This window comes from Oncorhynchus keta, chromosome 12 (genome assembly GCF_023373465.1).
Source record: "Oncorhynchus keta strain PuntledgeMale-10-30-2019 chromosome 12, Oket_V2, whole genome shotgun sequence".
Classification (NCBI taxonomy): Eukaryota; Metazoa; Chordata; class Actinopteri; order Salmoniformes; family Salmonidae; genus Oncorhynchus; species Oncorhynchus keta.
In genome coordinates, this window is record NC_068432.1 from 49851814 (window position 1) to 49871457 (window position 19644).

Sequence of the window (19644 nt, forward strand, 5' to 3'; positions counted from 1 at the left end):
AAATTCTAGGGACAATTAGGAGGCCTGCGTCTTGTGACTGTAGCGTACCTGTAGGTATGTACGGAATAACCAAATCGGAAAGATAGGTAGGAGCAAGCCCATGTAATGCTTTGTAGGTTAGCAGTAAAACCTTGAAATCAGCCGTTGCCTTAACAGGAATCCAGTGTAGGGAGGCTAGCACTGGAGTAATATGCTAAAATTGTGTGGTTCTTGTCAGGATTCTAGCACCCGTATTTAGCACTAACTGAAGTTTATTTAGTGTTTTATCCGGGTAGCCGGAAAGTAGAGCATTGCAGTAGTGTAACCTTGAAGTAACAAAAGCATGGATACATTTTTCTGCATTTTTGGACAGAAAGCTTCTGATTTTTGCAATGTTATGTAGATGGGAAAAAAGCTGTCCTTGAAACAGTCTTGATATGTTCGTCAAAAGACAGATCAGGGTCCAGAGGAACGCCGAGGTCCTTCGGTTTTATTTGAGACGACTGTACAACCATCAAGATTAATTGTCAGATTCAACAGAAGATCTCTTTGTTTCTTGGGACCTAGAACAAGCATCTCTGTTTTGTCCGAGTTTAAAAGTAGAACGTTTGCAGCCATCCACTTCCTTATGTCTGAAACACAGGCTTCTAGCGAGGGCAATTTTGGGGCTTCACCATGTTTCATTGAAATGTACAGCTGTGTGTCATCCGCATAGCAGTGAAAGGTAACATTATGTTTTCGAATGACATCCCCAATATAGAGTGAAAACAATAGTGGTCCTAAAACGGAACCTTGAGGAACACTGAAATTTACAGTTGATTTGTCAGAGGACAAACCATTCACAGAGACAAACTGATATCTTTCCGACAGATAAGATCTAAACCAGGCCAGAACTTGTCCGTGTAGACCAATTTGGGTTTCCAATCTCTCCAAAAGAATGTGGTGATCGATGGTATCAAAAGCAGCACTAAGGTCTAGGAGCATGAGGACAGATGCAGAGCCTCGGTCTGACACCATTAAAAGGTAATTTACCACCTTCACAAGTGCAGTCTCAGTGCTGTGATGGGGTCTAAAACCAGACTGAAGCATTTCGTATACATTGTTTGTCTTCAGGAAGGCAGTGAGTTGCTGAGCAACAGCTTTTTCAAACATTTTTGAGAGGAATGGAAGATTCGATGTAGGCCGACAGTTGAAAAATAAATAAAGATTCTGGGTCAAGGTTTGGCTTTTTCAAGAGAGGCTTTATTACTGCCACTTTTAGTGAGTTTGGTACACATCCGGTGGATAGAGAGACATTTATTATGTTCAACATAGGAGGGCCAAGCACAGGAAGCAGCTCTTTCAGAAGTTTAGTTGGAATAGGTTCCAGTAGGCAGCTTAGAGACCATGATTATTTTCATCATTGTGTCAAGAGAAATAGTACTAAAACACTTCAGTGGCTCTCTTGATCCTAGGTCCTGGCAGTGTTGTGCAGACTCAGGACAACTGAGGTTTGGAGGAATACGCAGGTTTAAAGAGGAGTCCGCAATTTGCTTTCTAATGATCATGATCTTTTCCCCAAAGGTGTTCATGAATGTATCACTGCTCAAGTAAAAGCCATCCTCTCTTGGGGAATGCTACTTTCTAGTTTTTTAGGATTGTTCTTATTTTCCTCAATTAAGTTAGAAAAATAGGATGATCGAGCAGCAGTGAGGGCTCTTCGATACTGCACGATCCTCTCTTTCCAAGCTAGTCGGAAGACTTCCAGTTTGGTGTGGCGCCATTTCCGTTCGAATTTCCTGGAAGTTTGCTTCAAAGCTTGGGTATTTTCTGTGTACCAGGGAGCTAGTTTCTTATGACAAATGTTTTTAGGGGTGCATCTGCCAACTAGGGTATTGCGCAGGGTTAAATTGAGTTCCTCAGTTAGGTGGTTAACTGATTTGTGTCCTCTGACGTCCTTGGGTAGGCAGAGGGAGTCTGGAAGGGCATCAAGGAATCTTTGTGTTTTCTGAGAATTTATAGCGACTTTTGATGCTCCTTGGTTGGGGTCTGAGCAGATTATTTGTTGCAATTGCAAACATAATAAATTGGTGGTCCGATAGTCCAGGATTATGAGGAAAAACATTAAGATCCACAACATTTATTCCATGGGACAAAACTAGGTCCAGAGTATGACTGTGACAGTGAGTAGGTCCAGAGACATGTTGGACAAAACCCACTGTGAGTCGATGATGGCTCCGAAAGCCTTTTGGCGTGGGTCTGTGGACTCTTCCATGTGAATATTGAAATCACCAAAAATTAGAATATTATCTGCTGTGACTACAAGGTCCGATAGGAATTCATTGAACTCAGTGAGGAACGCTGTACATGGCCCAGGAGGCCTGTAAACAGTAGCTATAAAAAGTGATTGACTACGCTGCATATATTTCATGACTAGAAGTTCAAAAGATGAACTTTCTGTTTTTTTTGTAAATTGACATTTGCTATCGTAAATGTTAGCAACACCTCTGCCTTTGCGGGATTCACGGGGGATATGGTCACTAGTGTAACCAGGAGGTGAGGCCTCATTTAACACAGTCAATTCATCAGGCTTAAGTCATGTTTCAGTCAGGCCAATCACATCAAGATTATGATCAGTGATTAGTTCATTGACTATAACTGCCTTTGAAGTGAGGGATCTAACATTAAGTAGCCCTATTTTGAGATGTGAGGTATCACGATCTCTTTCAATAATGACAGGAATGGAGGAGGTCTTTATTCCAGTGAGATTGCTAAGGCGAACACCGCCATGTTTAGTTTTGCCCAACCTAGGTCGAGGCACAGACAGTCTCAATGGGGATAGCTGAGCTGACTACACTGACTGTGCTAGTGGCAGACTTCACTACTGCCTGTCCTGCACCCTATTTCATTGTGGAGCTAGAGGAGTTCGATCCCTGTCTATGTTGGTAGATAAGATGAGAGCACCCCTCCGGGCTAGGATGGAGTCCGTCACTCCTCAGCAGGTCAGGCTTTGTCCTGTTTGTGGGTGAGTCCCAGAAAGAGGGCCAATTATCTACAAATTCTATCTTTTGGAAGGGGCAGAAAACCGATTTCAACCAGCGATTGAGTTGTGAGACTCTGCTGTAGAGCTCATCACTCCCCCTAACTGGGAGGGGGCCAGAGACAATTACAGTCCTGGAGGGTCAAAACACAACTTCATCTGTTTCTGTGTTGTGTGTGGAATTCCAGACCTCCCGGAAAGCCGACTGGAAAGAAGAAAGTGTTGATGACCCACTGAATGAAAGGTAAGGTGGGGCTCCAGAATAGTGTGACTGAATGTCACCAGAGGACATAATTTGTGTATATATATATTTTTTAAATCTCATATCGTATGTTCCTTCCCAGCTACCTGCAGATGACGTCAGAGCTTCCAGAAGAGGATGAGATTACCTGGGGGAGTGACGAGCTGCCTATAGAGAACATCAACTCCAAATTCACTGACGGTAAGCCCATCTATAGAGAATATTAACTGGAAATTGACTTTGAGCGTGAACACCCGCACCCAACGACCCAACCTCACCAATCTCATCGCCTAACCCTGATTGACCTTTGTTTCTGCCGATTTTGAATATCCTCTTCCAAAACATATGCAATTGTATGGATTTTCTCGAGTGAGTGGTTAGCTGAGTCTCTGGTTAGCTGAGTCTCTGGTTAGCTGAGTCTCTGGTTAGCTGAGTCTCTGGTTAGCGGAGTCTCTGGTTAGCGGAGTCTCTGGTTAGCCGAGTCTCTGGTTAGCCGAGTCTCTGGTTAGCCGAGTCTCTGGTTAGCCGAGTCTCTGGTTAGCCGAGTCTCTGGTTAGCCGAGTCTCTGGTTAGCCGAGTCTCTGGTTAGCCGAGTCTCTGGTTAGCCGAGTCTCTGGTTAGCCGCGTCTCTGGTTAGCCGCGTCTCTGGTTAGCCGCGTCTCTGGTTAGCCGCGTCTCTGGTTAGCCGCGTCTCTGGTTAGCCGAGTCTCTGGTTAGCCGAGTCTCTGGTTAGCCGAGTCTCTGGTTAGCCGCGTCTCTGCTTAGCCGCGTCTCTGGTTAGCCGCGTCTCTGGTTAGCCGAGTCTCTGGTTAGCCGAGTCTCTGGTTAGCCGAGTCTCAACATTCTCCCCCCCCCCCCCACAGATAAGCCCATCATTACAGAGGATGAGCTGACCTCTCTGCCCCTGGTGAAGGTGGTCCCTGATGGACAATACACTAAGGCCAAACTCAACACTGTGGTGCGTATGCTGAGGGGTCTGCTCGAACAGAAGATCCCTTTGCAGGAGTTTGAGGTACGAACTTATCTGTCTGATCTAGTATAGAAACCTCACGTCTGGTGTCAAACTCATTCCACGGAGGGCCGAGTGTCTGCCGGTTTTCACTCCTCCCTTGTACTTGATGAATTAAGGTCACTAATTAGTAAGGATATCCCTTCACCTGGTTGGGCTTAATTGAAGGGGAGGGGGGGGGCTGCAGACACTAGGCCCTCCACGGAATGTGTTTTTACAACCCTGCTCTACATCAAACAGCCTCAACTTTATCCCCTCTTGGTTTTCTTCCATAGTATGTAGCGCTGAAGGGAACCAGATTTTTGTCTGGCGCTGGTCTGTGTTTTTATTACATTCAAAATTACATTAAAAAAAACACTTTGATGCATAATACATGACATCACTATAATACAGAACATCTTATTTTCTTGAAAATCTGTAAAGTTACTTATTTCTTCTTCTCTCTCCAAAAGAATCTGCAGAATCTACAGCCGCTGGACGACTGTCTAATTGGTCAGACAAAGGAAAACAAGAAGAAGAATCGTTATAAGAACATTGTCCCTTGTAAGTGTAGATAGAACGTCACAACGAAAACACCACATTATTGCTGTAGATAGAATGTTGCAACGAAAACACCACATTATCGCTGTAGATAGAACGTCGCAACGAAAACACCACATTATCGCTGTAGATAGAATGTCGCAACGAAAACACCACATTATCGCTGTAGATAGAACGTCGCAACGAAAACACCACATTATCGCTGTAGATAGAATGTCGCAACGAAAACACCACATTATTGCTGTAGATAGAACGTCGCAACGAAAACACCACATTATTGCTGTAGATAGAACGTCGCAACGAAAACACCACATTATCGCTGTAGATAGAATGTCGCAACGAAAACACCACATTATTGCTGTAGATAGAACGTCGCAACGAAAACACCACATTATTGCTGTACATAGAATGTTGCAACGAAAACACCACAGTATCGCTGTAGATAGAATGTCGCAACGAAAACATCACTGAAGTGTTTTACCTGGGAATGGTGCAGATTATACGTGTCAATATTCCTCTATCTACTTCAATAATAGCCCAGCACAGGAGGCTGGTGGCACCTTAATTGGGAAGGACGGGCTCGTGGTAATGGTTGGAGCGGAATGAGTAGAATAGGATGAAATATATAATTTGATACCATTCCTTTCCAGTCATGTATTATGAGCCGTCCTCCCCACTTAAGCCCAATATATATATATATATATATATAACAAGCCCAATCAAAGCTTCTCCTGTGTTCTCTTGTTTCTCCAGTCGATACCACCAGAGTGATCCTGGGTAAAAATGGTGGCTACATTAATGCCAACTTTATCAACATGCCAGTGAAAGATGAGAACTTCATGTTCATTGCTTGTCAAGGACCCCTACCCACCACTCTGGGTGACTTCTGGCAGATGATCTGGGAGCAGAAATCTAATGTCATTGCTATGATGACCCAGGAAGTGGAAGGGGGAAAGGTCAAATGTCAACGGTACTGGCCTGACACCCCGCGGACGGCTGAGATGGTGGACGAGAGGCTGCAGATCACCTTGGTCAAAGATCAGCACCTGGACAACTTTGTTATCCGTCTCATTGAGGTCAAAGATATCCAGGTGAGATGAAGTATACAGTAGGTTATAAGGTCAGGAGCCCTGCAGGACTCCATACTGAAGAGATGTATTTTTCTAGAATTGTACTTTATTACCAAGTAAATATAATAATAAGGGTAAACAAATAGAAACAAAAGCCAGTACAAAATCATTTGGGTACTCTGTATTCAGAGCATCAGATAACGACCTATCCCTCCTGTTCTAGACTGAAGAAATTCAACGCGTCACCCACCTGAACTACACCGGTTGGCCAGACCACGGTACGCCCTCGCAGCCTGAGCAGCTGTTGACGTTCATATCCTACATGAGGCACATCCACCAATCAGGACCCATCATCACGCACTGCAGTGCAGGGATTGGACGATCCGGAACTCTCATCTGCGTAGACGTGGTTCTCGGCCTCATCAGTAAAGATGCTGATGTAAGTATGGTGACAAGACTATATCTTTTATTTTTAATGCTAAAAAAGGTCCAACCACATTTTTTCCTGTTTGAGAGATGATATTTTAACATGCACTACTGTTTTTAAGTTTGATATTTCAGATGTGGTACGTAACATGAGGCTGCAGAGACAAGGAATGGTACAAACGGAGGTAACAACCACAATATGTTGATTCCTTTAAAGAGTCTAATGTACATGCTCTTTCTGCATTAATAATAATAATATACATAATCATTGTTTATTCCACACAGGAACAATACATCTTCTGCTATCAAGTCATCTTATATGTGCTCCGATGTCTTCAAGCTGAGGAGAAAATCTCAGGATAGCAACCTTACCAAAGTCCCAATGTTGCACACACCTGAACAACGATGGAGACGACACACAGCACAGAACCAAGCAGTGGATTTACAAACCACTGCTCAACCAACGCCTTAACGGTCTGGGATTGTGTCCCGAACACAGATCAAGTCTAGTCTTGGATTTACTGGTACTTTCAATAGAGAATCTCCATTTAATATGGTTTTTAGTCCATGACTAGGCTTGATCTGTGTCTGGGGGAAGTAGTCCCTCACAGGAGTCTGTATATTTTTTGTTTGCTTGACCTCTACCTCTGTAGCTGCTACCCCTTCTCTTAATGTATACACAAGAACAATACAGTTGATGTTCCCGTCTTATCTACATGAAAGCAATGTTTTTTTTTATATAGATTGGCTTATGAAATATCTGAAAGTTAATAAAGTCATATTTTAAAGATTTTGATGCTGGAAGTTGCCTTGACAGAATACGACAGTATTTGCATTGTAAATCGTATTATGGTTATTGCTGCCAGTGTTAAAGGAAATTTAGTGTACATATTCAACTTTTGAAAAATTGCAATTTGTAAATAAAAGTGAAATTTACATTTTGGTACTTTATTTAAATGCACTTGGCCTTTCCTATGCACTTCAGTAGTTATTTACCTGGCTAGTTAAAGGTTAACACAATTACAATGGCCTTAATGTATTCTAGTCTGCCAACTAAGTATTTGCAAGAGTATCAGTGCCCCCTACCCAGCCAATCAGTGTTTCCCCACATGCTGGTCTCCCTACCCAGCCAATCAGTGTTTCCCCACATGCTGGTCTCCCTACCCAGCCAATCAGTGTTTCCCCACATGCTGGTCTCCCTACCCAGCCAATCAGTGTTTCCCCACATGCTGGTCTCCCTACCCAGCCAATCAGTGTTTCCCCACATGCTGGTCTCCCTACCCAGCCAATCAGTGTTTCCCCACATGCTGGTCTCCCTACCCAGCCAATCAGTGTTTCCCCACATGCTGGTCTCCCTACCCAGCCAATCAGTGTTTCCCCACATGCTGGTCTCCCTACCCAGCCAATCAGTGTTTCCCCACATGCTGGTCTCCCTACCCAGCCAATCAGTGTTTCCCCACATGCTGGTCTCCCTACCCAGCCAATCAGTGTTTCCCCACATGCTGGTCTCCCTACCCAGCCAATCAGTGTTTCCCCACATGCTGGTCTCCCTACCCAGCCAATCAGTGTTTCCCCACATGCTGGTCTCCCTACCCAGCCAATCAGTGTTTCCCCACATGCTGGTCTCCCTACCCAGCCAATCAGTGTTTCCCCACATGCTGGTCTCCCTACCCAGCCAATCAGTGTTTCCCCACATGCTGGTCTCCCTACCCAGCCAATCAGTGTTTCCCCACATGCTGGTCTGAGGGTGAAGTGGAATTAAGTCTGTCTGACCAAGGCCAAAAGAGAAGTGCAAGCCATCTGGGCCTTGATTTACTGCAACCTTCCCCTTGGGCTAGGGAGCAGTAAGAGTTCTGAAAACCTCTTACTGCAACCTTCCCCTTGGGCTAGGGAGCAGTAAGAGTTCTGAAAACCTCTTACTGCAACCTTCCCCTTGGGCTAGGGAGCAGTAAGAGTTCTGAAAACCTCTTACTGCAACCTTCCCCTTGGGCTAGGGAGCAGTAAGAGTTCTGAAAACCTCTTACTGCAACCTTCCCCTTGGGCTAGGGAGCAGTAAGAGTTCTGAAAACCTCTTACTGCAACCTTCCCCTTGGGCTAGGGAGCAGTAAGAGTTCTGAAAACCTCTTACTGCAACCTTCCCCTTGGGCTAGGGAGCAGTAAGAGTTCTGAAAACCTCTTACTGCAACCTTCCCTTGGGCTAGGGAGCAGTAAGAGTTCTGAAAACCTCTTACTGCAACCTTCCCCTTGGGCTAGGGAGCAGTAAGAGTTCTGAAAACCTCTTTGCAACCTTCCCCTTGGGCTAGGGAGCAGTAAGAGTTCTGAAAACCTCTTACTGCAACCTTCCCCTTGGGCTAGGGAGCAGTAAGAGTTCTGAAAACCTCTTACTGCAACCTTCCCCTTGGGCTAGGGAGCAGTAAGAGTTCTGAAAACCTCTTACTGCAACCTTCCCTTGGGCTAGGGAGCAGTAAGAGTTCTGAAAACCTCTTACTGCAACCTTCCCCTTGGGCTAGGGAGCAGTAAGAGTTCTGAAAACCTCTTACTGCAACCTTCCCTTGGGCTAGGGAGCAGTAAGAGTTCTGAAAACCTCTTACTGCAACCTTCCCCTTGGGCTAGGGAGCAGTAAGAGTTCTGAAAAACTGCAACCTTCCCTTGGGCTAGGGAGCAGTAAGAGTTCTGAAAACCTCTTACTGCAACCTTGTGGGCTAGGGAGCAGTAAGAGTTCTGAAAACCTCTTACTGCAACCTTCCCTTGGGCTAGGGAGCAGTAAGAGTTCTGAAAACCTCTTACTGCAACCTTCCCCTTGGGCTAGGGAGCAGTAAGAGTTCTGAAAACCTCTTACTGCAACCTTCCCCTTGGGCTAGGGAGCAGTAAGAGTTCTGAAAACCTCTTACTGCAACCTTCCCTTGGGCTAGGGAGCAGTAAGAGTTCTGAAAACCTCTTACTGCAACCTTCCCCTTGGGCTAGGGAGCAGTAAGAGTTCTGAAAACCTCTTACTGCAACCTTCCCTTGGGCTAGGGAGCAGTAAGAGTTCTGAAAACCTCTTACTGCAACCTTCCCCTTGGGCTAGGGAGCAGTAAGAGTTCTGAAAACCTCTTACTGCAACCTTCCCTTGGGCTAGGGAGCAGTAAGAGTTCTGAAAACCTCTACTGCAACCTTCCCCCTGGGCTAGGGAGCAGTAAGAGTTCTGAAAACCTCTTACTGCAACCTTCCCCTTGGGCTAGGGAGCAGTAAGAGTTCTGAAAACCTCTTACTGCAACCTTCCCTTGGGCTAGGGAGCAGTAAGAGTTCTGAAAACCTCTTACTGCAACCTTCCCTTGGGCTAGGGAGCAGTAAGAGTTCTGAAACCTCTTACTGCAACCTTCCCTTGGGCTAGGGAGCAGTAAGAGTTCTGAAAACCTCTTACTGCAACCTTCCCCTTGGGCTAGGGAGCAGTAAGAGTTCTGAAAACCTCTTACTGCAACCTTCCCCTTGGGCTAGGGGAGCAGTAAGAGTTCTGAAAACCTCTTACTGCAACCTTCCCTTGGGCTAGGGAGCAGTAAGAGTTCTGAAAACCTCTTACTGCAACCTTCCCTTGGGCTAGGGAGCAGTAAGAGTTCTGAAAACCTCTTACTGCAACCTTCCCTTGGGCTAGGGAGCAGTAAGAGTTCTGAAAACCTCTTTGCAACCTTCCCTTGGGCTAGGGAGCAGTAAGAGTTCTGAAAAACTGCAACCTTCCCCTTGGGCTAGGGAGCAGTAAGAGTTCTGAAAACCTCTTACTGCAACCTTCCCTTGGGCTAGGGAGCAGTAAGAGTTCTGAAAACCTCTTACTGCAACCTTCCCTTGGGCTAGGGAGCAGTAAGAGTTCTGAAAACCTCTTACTGCAACCTTCCCTTGGGCTAGGGAGCAGTAAGAGTTCTGAAAACCTCTTACTGCAACCTTCCCTTGGGCTAGGGAGCAGTAAGAGTTCTGAAAACCTCTTACTGCAACCTTCCCCTTGGGCTAGGGAGCAGTAAGAGTTCTGAAAACCTCTTACTGCAACCTTCCCCTTGGGCTAGGGAGCAGTAAGAGTTCTGAAAACCTCTTACTGCAACCTTCCCCTTGGGCTAGGGAGCAGTAAGAGTTCTGAAAACCTCTTACTGCAACCTTCCCTGGGCTAGGGAGCAGTAAGAGTTCTGAAAACCTCTACTGCAACCTTCCCTTGGGCTAGGGAGCAGTAAGAGTTCTGAAAACCTCTTACTGCAACCTTCCCCTTGGGCTAGGGAGCAGTAAGAGTTCTGAAAACCTCTTACTGCAACCTTCCCCTTGGGCTAGGGAGCAGTAAGAGTTCTGAAAACCTCTTACTGCAACCTTCCCCTTGGGCTAGGGAGCAGTAAGAGTTCTGAAAACCTCTTACTGCAACCTTCCCCTTGGGCTAGGGAGCAGTAAGAGTTCTGAAAACCTCTTACTGCAACCTTCCCCTTGGGCTAGGGAGCAGTAAGAGTTCTGAAAACCTCTACTGCAACCTTCCCTTGGGCTAGGGAGCAGTAAGAGTTCTGAAAACCTCTTACTGCAACCTTCCCCTTGGGCTAGGGAGCAGTAAGAGTTCTGAAAACCTCTTACTGCAACCTTCCCCTTGGGCTAGGGAGCAGTAAGAGTTCTGAAAACCTCTTACTGCAACCTTCCCCTTGGGCTAGGGAGCAGTAAGAGTTCTGAAAACCTCATGTATCAAAGATTAGCCTTGGTTTCAGCCAAATGTTAAGGAACCAATGTGATCAGGATTTGGGCCAAAATGTAATACAAGGTAGTGATGTGAAGTCAACAAAATGGGGAAGAGTGTCAGCCACAGAGGGTTTAGTCATTCAAGAGAATTGGGTCTAATGCACCAAAAGTCAGTGGTTTTCATGTTATTCACAAGTAAATTGTTCCAGAGAACAAGACTCCCTAAATTGTATCAGCATATCGATTGCGCAACCAGGGCTGGTAAAACCTTGGATCATTGCTATTCTAACTTCTGCGATGCATATAATAGCAACGATTAAAACATTCCCAAACCAGAAACCGTGGATTGATGGCAGCATTTGCGTGAAACTGAAAGCGCGAACCACTGCTTTAATTCAGGGCAAGGTGACCTGAAACATGACCGAATACAAACAGTGTAGCCATTCCCTCCGCAAAGCAATCAAACAAGCTAAGCGTCAGTATAGAGACAAAGTAGAATCGCAATTCAACGGCTCAGACACAAGAGGTATGTGGCAGTGTCTACAGTCAATCACGGATTACAAAAAGAAAACCAGCCTCGTCACGGACCAGGATGCCTTGCTCCCAGGTAGACTAAATCACTTTTTTGCCCGCTTTGAGGACAATACAATGCCACTGATACGGCCCCTCCTTCACTGCAGCCGAGGTGAGTAAAACATTTAAACGTGTTAACCCTCGCAAGGCTGCAGGTCCAGGCGGCATCCCCAGCCGCGCCCTCAGAGCATGCGCAGACCAGCTGGCTGGTGTGTTTACGGACATATTCAATCGATCCCTATCCCAGTCTGCTGTTCCCACATGCTTCAAGAAAGCTAAGGTAACTGAGCTAAACGACTACCGCCCCGTAGCACTCACTTCCGTCATCATGAAGTGCTTTGAGAGACTAGTCAAGGACCATATCACCTCCACCCTAGACCCACTCCAATTTGCTTACCGCCCAAATAGGTCCACAGACGATGCAATCTCAACCACACAAGAGGAATACCTGTGAGAATGCTGTTCATCGACTACAGCTCGGCATTAAACACCATAGTACCCTCCAAACTCGTGACCCTGGGTCTCGACCCCGCCCTGTGCAACTGGGTACTGGACTTCCTGACAGGCCGCCCCCAGGTGGTGAGGGTAGGTAACATCTCCACCCCGCTGATCCTCAACACTGGGGCCCCACAAGGGTGCGTTCGGAGCCCTCTCCTGTACACCCACGATGAGACGGCGAGGGCCCTCGGAGTGTGGTGTCAGGAAACACCCTATCCACATGGATGGAACAGTAGCAAGTTCCTCTGCGTACACAGCCAACTGAATTGGTCCACCCACACATCGTGAAGGCGCAGCAGCGCTTCAACCCCAGGAGGCTGAAAAACATTGCTTGTCAAAAGCACAATCGAGCCTCCTGTATCACTGGGGGAAAACTACACTACCCATAAAGATCAAAGGACAACCACCCGAGCCACTGCCTGTTCACCCCACTATCATCCAGAAGGCGAGGTCAGTACCGGTGCATCAAAGCTGGGACCGAAAAAGCTTCTCAAGGCCAGACTTAAACAGCCACCACTAACATTGAGTGGCTGCTGCCACACTGAACTCCAGCCACGTTAAACAATGCTACTTAATGTTTACATGCGTATGAGAAATAATGTAGGGTAATACATGCATCACTAGCCCCTGTTTACATTGATGCCTATGCCGCTCTGTACCATTACTCATTCATATGTACATATTCTTTATCCCCTTACACTGTGTATAAGAGAGTGGTTTTGGAATTGTTAGGTTAGATTACTTGTTGGTTATTACTGCATTGTCGGAACTAGAAGCACAAGCATTTCGCTACACTCGCATTAACATCTGCATGTGACAATTTGATTTGGAATCTGATACTGTAAACGGAGTAATACAAAAAGACACAAGAATTCAAATGCATTTGGTTTTTATTGAAAATTGCTTTGGACAAGTTCCTTTTAAGAGAACAAGATTAACAGATTTAGTATTCATCCTCCTCGTCCTCACAGGCATCCCCAGAGTCTGCCCCCACCTCCTCATAGTCCTTCTCCAGAGCAGCCATGTCCTCTCTGGCCTCAGAAAACTCCCCCTCCTCCATGCCCTCACCCACGTACCAGTGCACGAAGGCTCTCTTGGCATACATCAGGTCAAACTTGTGGTCCAGACGACTCCAAGCCTCGGCGATGGCTGTGGTGTTACTCAGCATACACACAGCCCTCTGGACCTTGGCCTGGTCTCCTCCAGGAACCACCGTAGGGGGTTGGTAGTTGATCCCCACCTTGAACCCAGTGGGACACCAATCTACAAACTGGATGCTGCGCCGGGTCTTGATGCTGGCGATGGCTGCGTTGACATCTTTGGGAACCACGTCGCCGCGGTACAGCAAGCAGCAGGCCATGTACTTACCGCGTCTGGGATCACACTTCACCATCTGGTTAGCCGGCTCAAAGCAGGAGTTGGTGATCTCGGGGACAGAGAGCTGCTCGTGGTAGGCCTTTTCTACTGAGATGATGGGGGCATAGGTGACCAGGGGAAAGTGGATACGGGGGTAAGGCACAAGGTTGGTCTGGAACTCTGTCAGGTCTACGTTGAGAGCTCCATCGAAGCGAAGGGAGGCTGTGATGGAGGAGACAATCTGGGCGATGAGGCGGTTCAGGTTGGTGTAAGATGGCCGCTCCACTCCCAGGTTACGCTTGCAGATGTCAAAGATGGCCTCGTTGTCCACCATGAAAGAGCAGTCCGAGTGCTCCAGGGTGGTGTGGGTGGTCAGGATGGAGTTGTAGGGCTCCACCACTGCCGTGGACACCTGGGGAGCAGGGTAGACTGAGAATTCTAGTTTGGACTTCTTGCCGTAATCCACAGACAGGCGTTCCATCAACAAGGAAGTAAAACCAGAACCGGTCCCTCCGCCAAAACTATGGAAGATGAGGAACCCTTGTAGTCCAGTGCATTGGTCAGCCTGATGACAGAAGACATGGGATCATTAGTAATTCACCCAAAGTTGGAGCTTTGAAAGATTTTAAACTAAACATTCAGCAGTAAAACAATCTTATTTTCTGGGGTTATGATAGTTGAGCAAAGCTAACCAGTCAATGATATCAGTTTAAATTATCTAAACTGGATAGTAAACAGCAGTTGCCCTTTAAACATTCAGCAACGCACCATTTTACGCATCCTGTCCATGACAGAGTCCACAATCTCCTTGCCGATGGTGTAATGGCCACGAGCGTAGTTATTGGCAGCGTCTTCCTTGCCACTGATGAGTTGTTCAGGGTGATACAGCTGACGGTAGTGGCCATTCCTGATCTCATCTACAACAAATCATGGACATACATATGAACACAATATAAGGCAATGTTATACCATTCCTGATCTCATCTACAACAAATCAATTTGTCACATGCACCAAATACAGCTGGTTTTAAACTACTGTGAAATGCTTACTTATCATTTTGAAAACAAAGTTGACATTTTCAGTACTACACAAGGGCCTACTAGGCTCATTGCATAATGAGTATAATTAATTGTTTTCCATGTCAGGCAGTCATAGCCTGGTCTCAGATGAGTTTGTGTGGTTTTACCAACTCCTATGGTCATTCATTAATGTAGCAGAAGTCAGAGCAAACAGCTCTGTTTTGGCAAAAGCTGTTGTCAGCATGTTGATAGGAATTGGTATAAACAGATCTGGGACCAGGTTAGGGCAAACCATTATTATACAAGCTTCCTCACCCACAACAGTAGGCTCCAGATCTAAGAAGATGGCCCTGGGAACATATTTCCCAGCCCCAGTCTCACTGAAGAAAGTGCCAAACGATGAGTCAGTCAATTGAGGAGCAGTGTTCTCATGGATGGTCCCATCTGGCTGGAAACCATGCTCTAGACAATACAACTCCCAGCATGCATTGCCCATCTGGACTCCTGCTTGGCCGATGTGGACGGAAATGCACTCCCTCTGTCGAGAAACACTCCTTAGTCGATCAATAATTTATAAAAGGGGGGGGGGGACTGAGCCCAGCAATCATAAATCCTGACATTAAAGCTGGGAGGAGAAGAAACTTTCACCTCCAACAAATCTCACAACTCATTATCAGTTCTCATTTATCCTGAATGTACATTCTATATGAACAAAATACAGGAAATTAGCACAGGGAAGCACAACTCCGGAGATGGAAAAAAAAAAGAAGAAAAAGCAGTCATGTTGAATTAAAAATAACTCACCATTTTTCCTGCAGTTATGTAGAATAGATGGCCTTTAAAGGAATTAATGAAACCTGAAACAGTTTCACCACAAGCGTTTACATATCAAATTGACGTAAGTAAGGTATCATAGGCTAGGCTAGGCTACATGTTGAACTCCAAACACACTCACTCACTTACCTTTGAACACAATGGCAGTCTGCTTCATGGGCCAGTTTATATGGTATCAGGGTGAGGTGTAGTAGGTGTGGCTTTTCAAATGACCTTTGACCATTGGCCAAGGGGTCGTGTATGTTTTATGATGATGATCCTGAGGTAAATGTTCAATTTAAAAGTTTATTTTAATTTTGTTAAAGACAATAAAAATCTAACTACATGTTTCTGAATCTGCACGTCTAACAGTGGTTCATATATTTGAACCACTGTTGGGCGGATGATTTGAGGCCTGAATGCTGATTGACTGAAAGCCGTGGAATGTCAGACCAACAAAATATTTATTTGTACCGCTCTAGTTACGTTGGTAAACCAGTTTATAATAGCAATAAGGCACCTCGGGGGGGTGTAATATATGGCCGATATACCAAAAGGCAAAGGGCTGTGTCCTAGCACTCCGCGTTGCGTCGTGTTTAAGAACAGCCCTAAGCCATTGTTTATTGGCCATATAACACACCCCCTCGGGCCTTATTGCTTACATATAGCGTGTTGATTTGTTATTATGCATTACTGCATCCAGGAGCGCCTTCTTACGGTTTTCCTGCATGCTCAAGTCATTGTGATGCCTGGGAGAGGTAGGAACGATGTTTCTGTCGTCTTCAGACAAGTTAACATTCCATTAAGCACAAAGTCATACACAGTGTTTTGTTCATGAATAATGTTGTATATTTAGAGTTTACTCATAAGTGGATGGTATTGTCAATGTGCTATTGGAATTGTACTTTTTAGGATGCTATTAACGTTTTAAATGCAACATGTGGCTACTAGCTAGCTAAAGTATTGTATGTGTGAACTATGGCTAGATCCTCCACTGATCCCAGTCCTAGAACATATTTGTGCTCTATTTCCTTTGGGATTCAGGAGCGAGAACTCTCATACAATAAAACAACCTGATCTCCGAAGTCCACGTTTTTAATCTCAATCACACACAGCGGAGCAGTACAGCACCGGTTACATTGGTGCCTTCTAGACCCGGATTCATCGATGATCAACGTCAGCTCGATCACCGTGGAGCTGCTGCTCCAGAGACTGTTTACATCATGAGGTACTCCTGTCGCCTTGTGGCAAAAAGCGGAACTGTAGTCTATTTTCATTCCTGTAAAAAAAAAAAATCTAAACTATGTATTTAGAGTTTATGGTTAACTAACATAACAGACATTTGAACATGGTTTAGTGAACAAATTGGTATGTAGTAACGACCAGGTACAACTGATATATTTATTCTCAAAGTTGCCAGGATGCCAGGTGCCCTAATTAAATCATTACACTCATAACAACTTAAGCATTACATAAATAGCAAATAAGCCATTTATTTGTTGTTGTTAACCAAATCCGACACTCATTGGCCTCTATACAAAACTCCTAATTTGGTGGGTGGAAAATTGCAAAAATTCCACCTGCTGGAGGGAGAGATGGGCCTCTCTCCTTCTCTTCCTCTCTGGTAGCTATAGCTCTTTGTGAACAGGAATAATCATGGTTGCCACTAGTTAAGTCACAAAGGGTTTGTTTATATATTCACTCTGGCTATCTACTCCTATTTCAGAGCACCCTCGTCTGAGTGTGCCAGAGCAAAGAATTACTGATGAATTGTCAAACCCGCGTTGAATATGACCGGTATCAGTAAACGTCGGCAGAAACTTCAGTCATCAACGCTCTAAACAACAGGAAAACAGCCTAACCAACAATGCTAGGGTGAATAACTTGGTCACAGTGAGCTGTTCTCTCATTTGTATCAGGGAAGGAGCTAGCAAGATAGATACATAGAAATGGTGTTAATTAATTCCACTGACTGCATGTTTTCATTTGGCTCACTTGCAGCCAAAACCTTATCCTCAGCTTTTTGGCTTTGCCACGACCACCACCACTGTCACCCAAGGGACATCCAGCCATCTTAACACAACTTTAGGAAGCATTGGTGTCAACATGGACCAGCATCCCTGTGGAACTCTTTAGACACCTCGTAGAGTCCACGCCTCGACGAATTGATGCTGTATGAGAGCAAAAGGAATGCAGCTCAATATTAGGAAGGTGTTCCTTATGTTTTGTACACTCAGTGTATATTTGGCTTCGTTTTAGGTAATTATCCTCCTGAAAGTTGAGTTTGTCTCCCAGTGTCTGTTGGAAAGCAGACTGAACCAGGTTTTCCTCTAGAATTACGCCTGGACTTGGCTCTTTTCTGTTTCTTTAAATCCTAAAATAACTCCCAAACCCATAACATGATACAGCCACCATCATGCTTGAAAATATGAAGAGATATACTCAGTTATGTGTTGGATTTGCCAACACATAGGCTTCCTTTTCACTCTGTCAATTGTGTTATTAGTCCCTCCTTTCCATTGGAAAATCTCCCTGGTCTTTGTGGTTGGATCTGTGTTTAAAATTCACTGAGGGACCTTACAGATCATTTTATGAGGTACAGAGATTGGATAGTCATTCAAGAGTTAAACACAATACTTGCACACAGAGTGAACCCATGCAATTTCTTATGTTTCTTGTTAAGCTAATATTTAATCCTGCATTTATGCTGAATTTATTTGTGCTTGCCATAACAACAATGTTGAATATTTGTTGACTCAAGACATTTCAGCTTTTCATTAATTAATATATAAACATTTTTAAAAACATAATTCCACTTTGATATTATGGGGTATTGTGTGGAGATCAGTGACACAATTTCAATTTAATCTATTGTAAATTCAGGCTGTAACAACAAAATGTGGAAAAGGGACCCCTTCCCTTTTCCCACATTTTGTTACGTTACAGCCTTATTCTAAAACTGATTAAATTAATAAGTATTCAGACCCTTTGCTATGAGATTTGAAATTGATTTCGGGTCCATCTTGTTTCCATTGACCATCCTAGAGATGTTTCTAGAACTTGATTGGAGTCCACCTGTGGTAAATTCAATTTATTGGACATTATTTTTAAAGGCACACACCTGTCTATATAAGGTTCCACAGTTGACAGTGCATGTTAGAGCAAAAACCAATCCATGAGGTCGACGCAATTGTTCATAGAGCTCTGAGGCAGGATTGTGTCGGCACAGATCTGGGGAAGGGTACCAAAAAATGTCTGAAGCATTGAAGGTCCCCAAGAACACAGTGGCCTCCATCATTCTTAATGGAAGAAGTTTGGAACCACCAAGACTCTTCCTAGAGCTGGCCGCCCGGCAAAACTAAGGAATCGGGGGAGAAGAGCCTTTGTCAGAGAGGTGACCAAGAACCCAATGGTCAATCTTACAGAGCTTCAGAGTTCCTCTGTGGAGATGGGAGAACCTTCCAAAAGGACAACCATCTCTGTAGCACTCCACCAATCAGGCCTTTGTGATAGAGTGACCAGACGGAAGTCACTCAGTAAAAGGCACACGACAGCCCACTTGGAGTTTGCCAAAAGGCACCGAAAGGAAAGTAGTAAAGATTAAAGTAAAGATTCTCTGGTCTGATGAAACCAAGATTGAACTCTTTGGCCTGAATACCAAACATCACGTCTGGAGGAAACCTGGCACCATCCCTACGGTGAAGCATGGTGGTGGCAGAATCTAATTTTATTGGTTACATACACATGGTTAGCAGATGTTATTGCGAGTGTAGCAAAATGCTTGTGCTTCTAATTCCGGCAACTAATCTAACAATTCCACAACTAGCTAATACACACAAATCTAAGTAAAGGGATGGAATGATAATATGTACAGTTGAAGTCGGAAATTTGCATACACCTTAGCCAAATATTTTAAACTCAGTTTTTCACAATTCCTGACATTTAATCTGAGTAAAGATTCCATGTCTTCGGTCAGTTAGGATCATCACTTTATTTTAAGAATGTGACATGTCAGAATAATAATAGAGAGAATTATTTATTTCAGCATTTATTTCTTTCATCACATTCCCGGTGGGTCAGAAGTTTACATACACTCAATTAGTATTTGGTAGCATTGCCTTTAAAATGTTTAACTTGGGTCAAATGTTTCAGGTAGCCTTCCACAAGCTTCCCACAATAAGTTGGGTGAATTTTGTCCCATTCCTACTGACAGAGCTGGTGTAACGGAGTCAGGTTTGTCGGCCTCCTTGCTCACACATGCTTTTTCAGTTCTGCCCACAAATGTTCTATGGGATTGAGGTCAGGGCTTTATGATGGCCACTCCAATACCTTGACTTTGTTGTCTTTAAGCTATTTTGCCACAACTTTGGAAGTATGCTTGGGGTCATTGTCTATTTGGAAGACCCATTTGCGACCAAGCTTT

General features: G+C 44.8%; 2 protein-coding genes and 1 long non-coding RNA gene across 6 annotated transcripts in view; 2 read left to right on the plus strand and 1 right to left on the minus strand.

Moving 5' to 3' along the window:
* Positions 1-7220, plus strand: part of ptpn13 (protein tyrosine phosphatase non-receptor type 13) — a 178994-nt gene extending 171774 nt beyond the window's left edge. For all 4 annotated transcript variants that reach the window (XM_052458562.1, XM_052458564.1, XM_052458563.1 and 1 more), the window contains 8 exons: positions 3187-3242; positions 3343-3440; positions 4103-4251; positions 4701-4791; positions 5542-5879; positions 6082-6297; positions 6407-6469; positions 6570-7220. In XM_052458562.1, coding sequence (XP_052314522.1) covers positions 3187-3242; positions 3343-3440; positions 4103-4251; positions 4701-4791; positions 5542-5879; positions 6082-6297; positions 6407-6469; positions 6570-6647 — 1089 coding nt within the window. In that variant the 3' untranslated portion in view covers positions 6648-7220. The remainder of the gene's footprint in view (positions 1-3186; positions 3243-3342; positions 3441-4102; positions 4252-4700; positions 4792-5541; positions 5880-6081; positions 6298-6406; positions 6470-6569) is intronic.
* Positions 7221-12904: 5684 nt separating this feature from the next.
* Positions 12905-15375, minus strand: LOC118391577 (tubulin alpha-8 chain-like). Its single transcript, XM_035783092.2, has 4 exons — positions 15213-15375; positions 14724-14946; positions 14157-14305; positions 12905-13953 (listed from the first exon to the last, which is right to left on the minus strand). Exons 1-4 carry the CDS (start codon positions 15213-15215, stop codon positions 12976-12978), a joined length of 1353 nt encoding a protein of 450 aa, XP_035638985.2. The 5' UTR covers positions 15216-15375; the 3' UTR covers positions 12905-12975.
* A 167-nt stretch (positions 15376-15542) lies between these two features.
* Positions 15543-18742, plus strand: LOC118391578 (uncharacterized). The gene is made up of 4 exons (XR_004827168.2): positions 15543-15979; positions 16266-16449; positions 16948-17096; positions 17223-18742. It is a non-coding gene; the product is annotated as an uncharacterized LOC118391578 (long non-coding RNA).
* Positions 18743-19644: the final 902 nt, after the last annotated feature.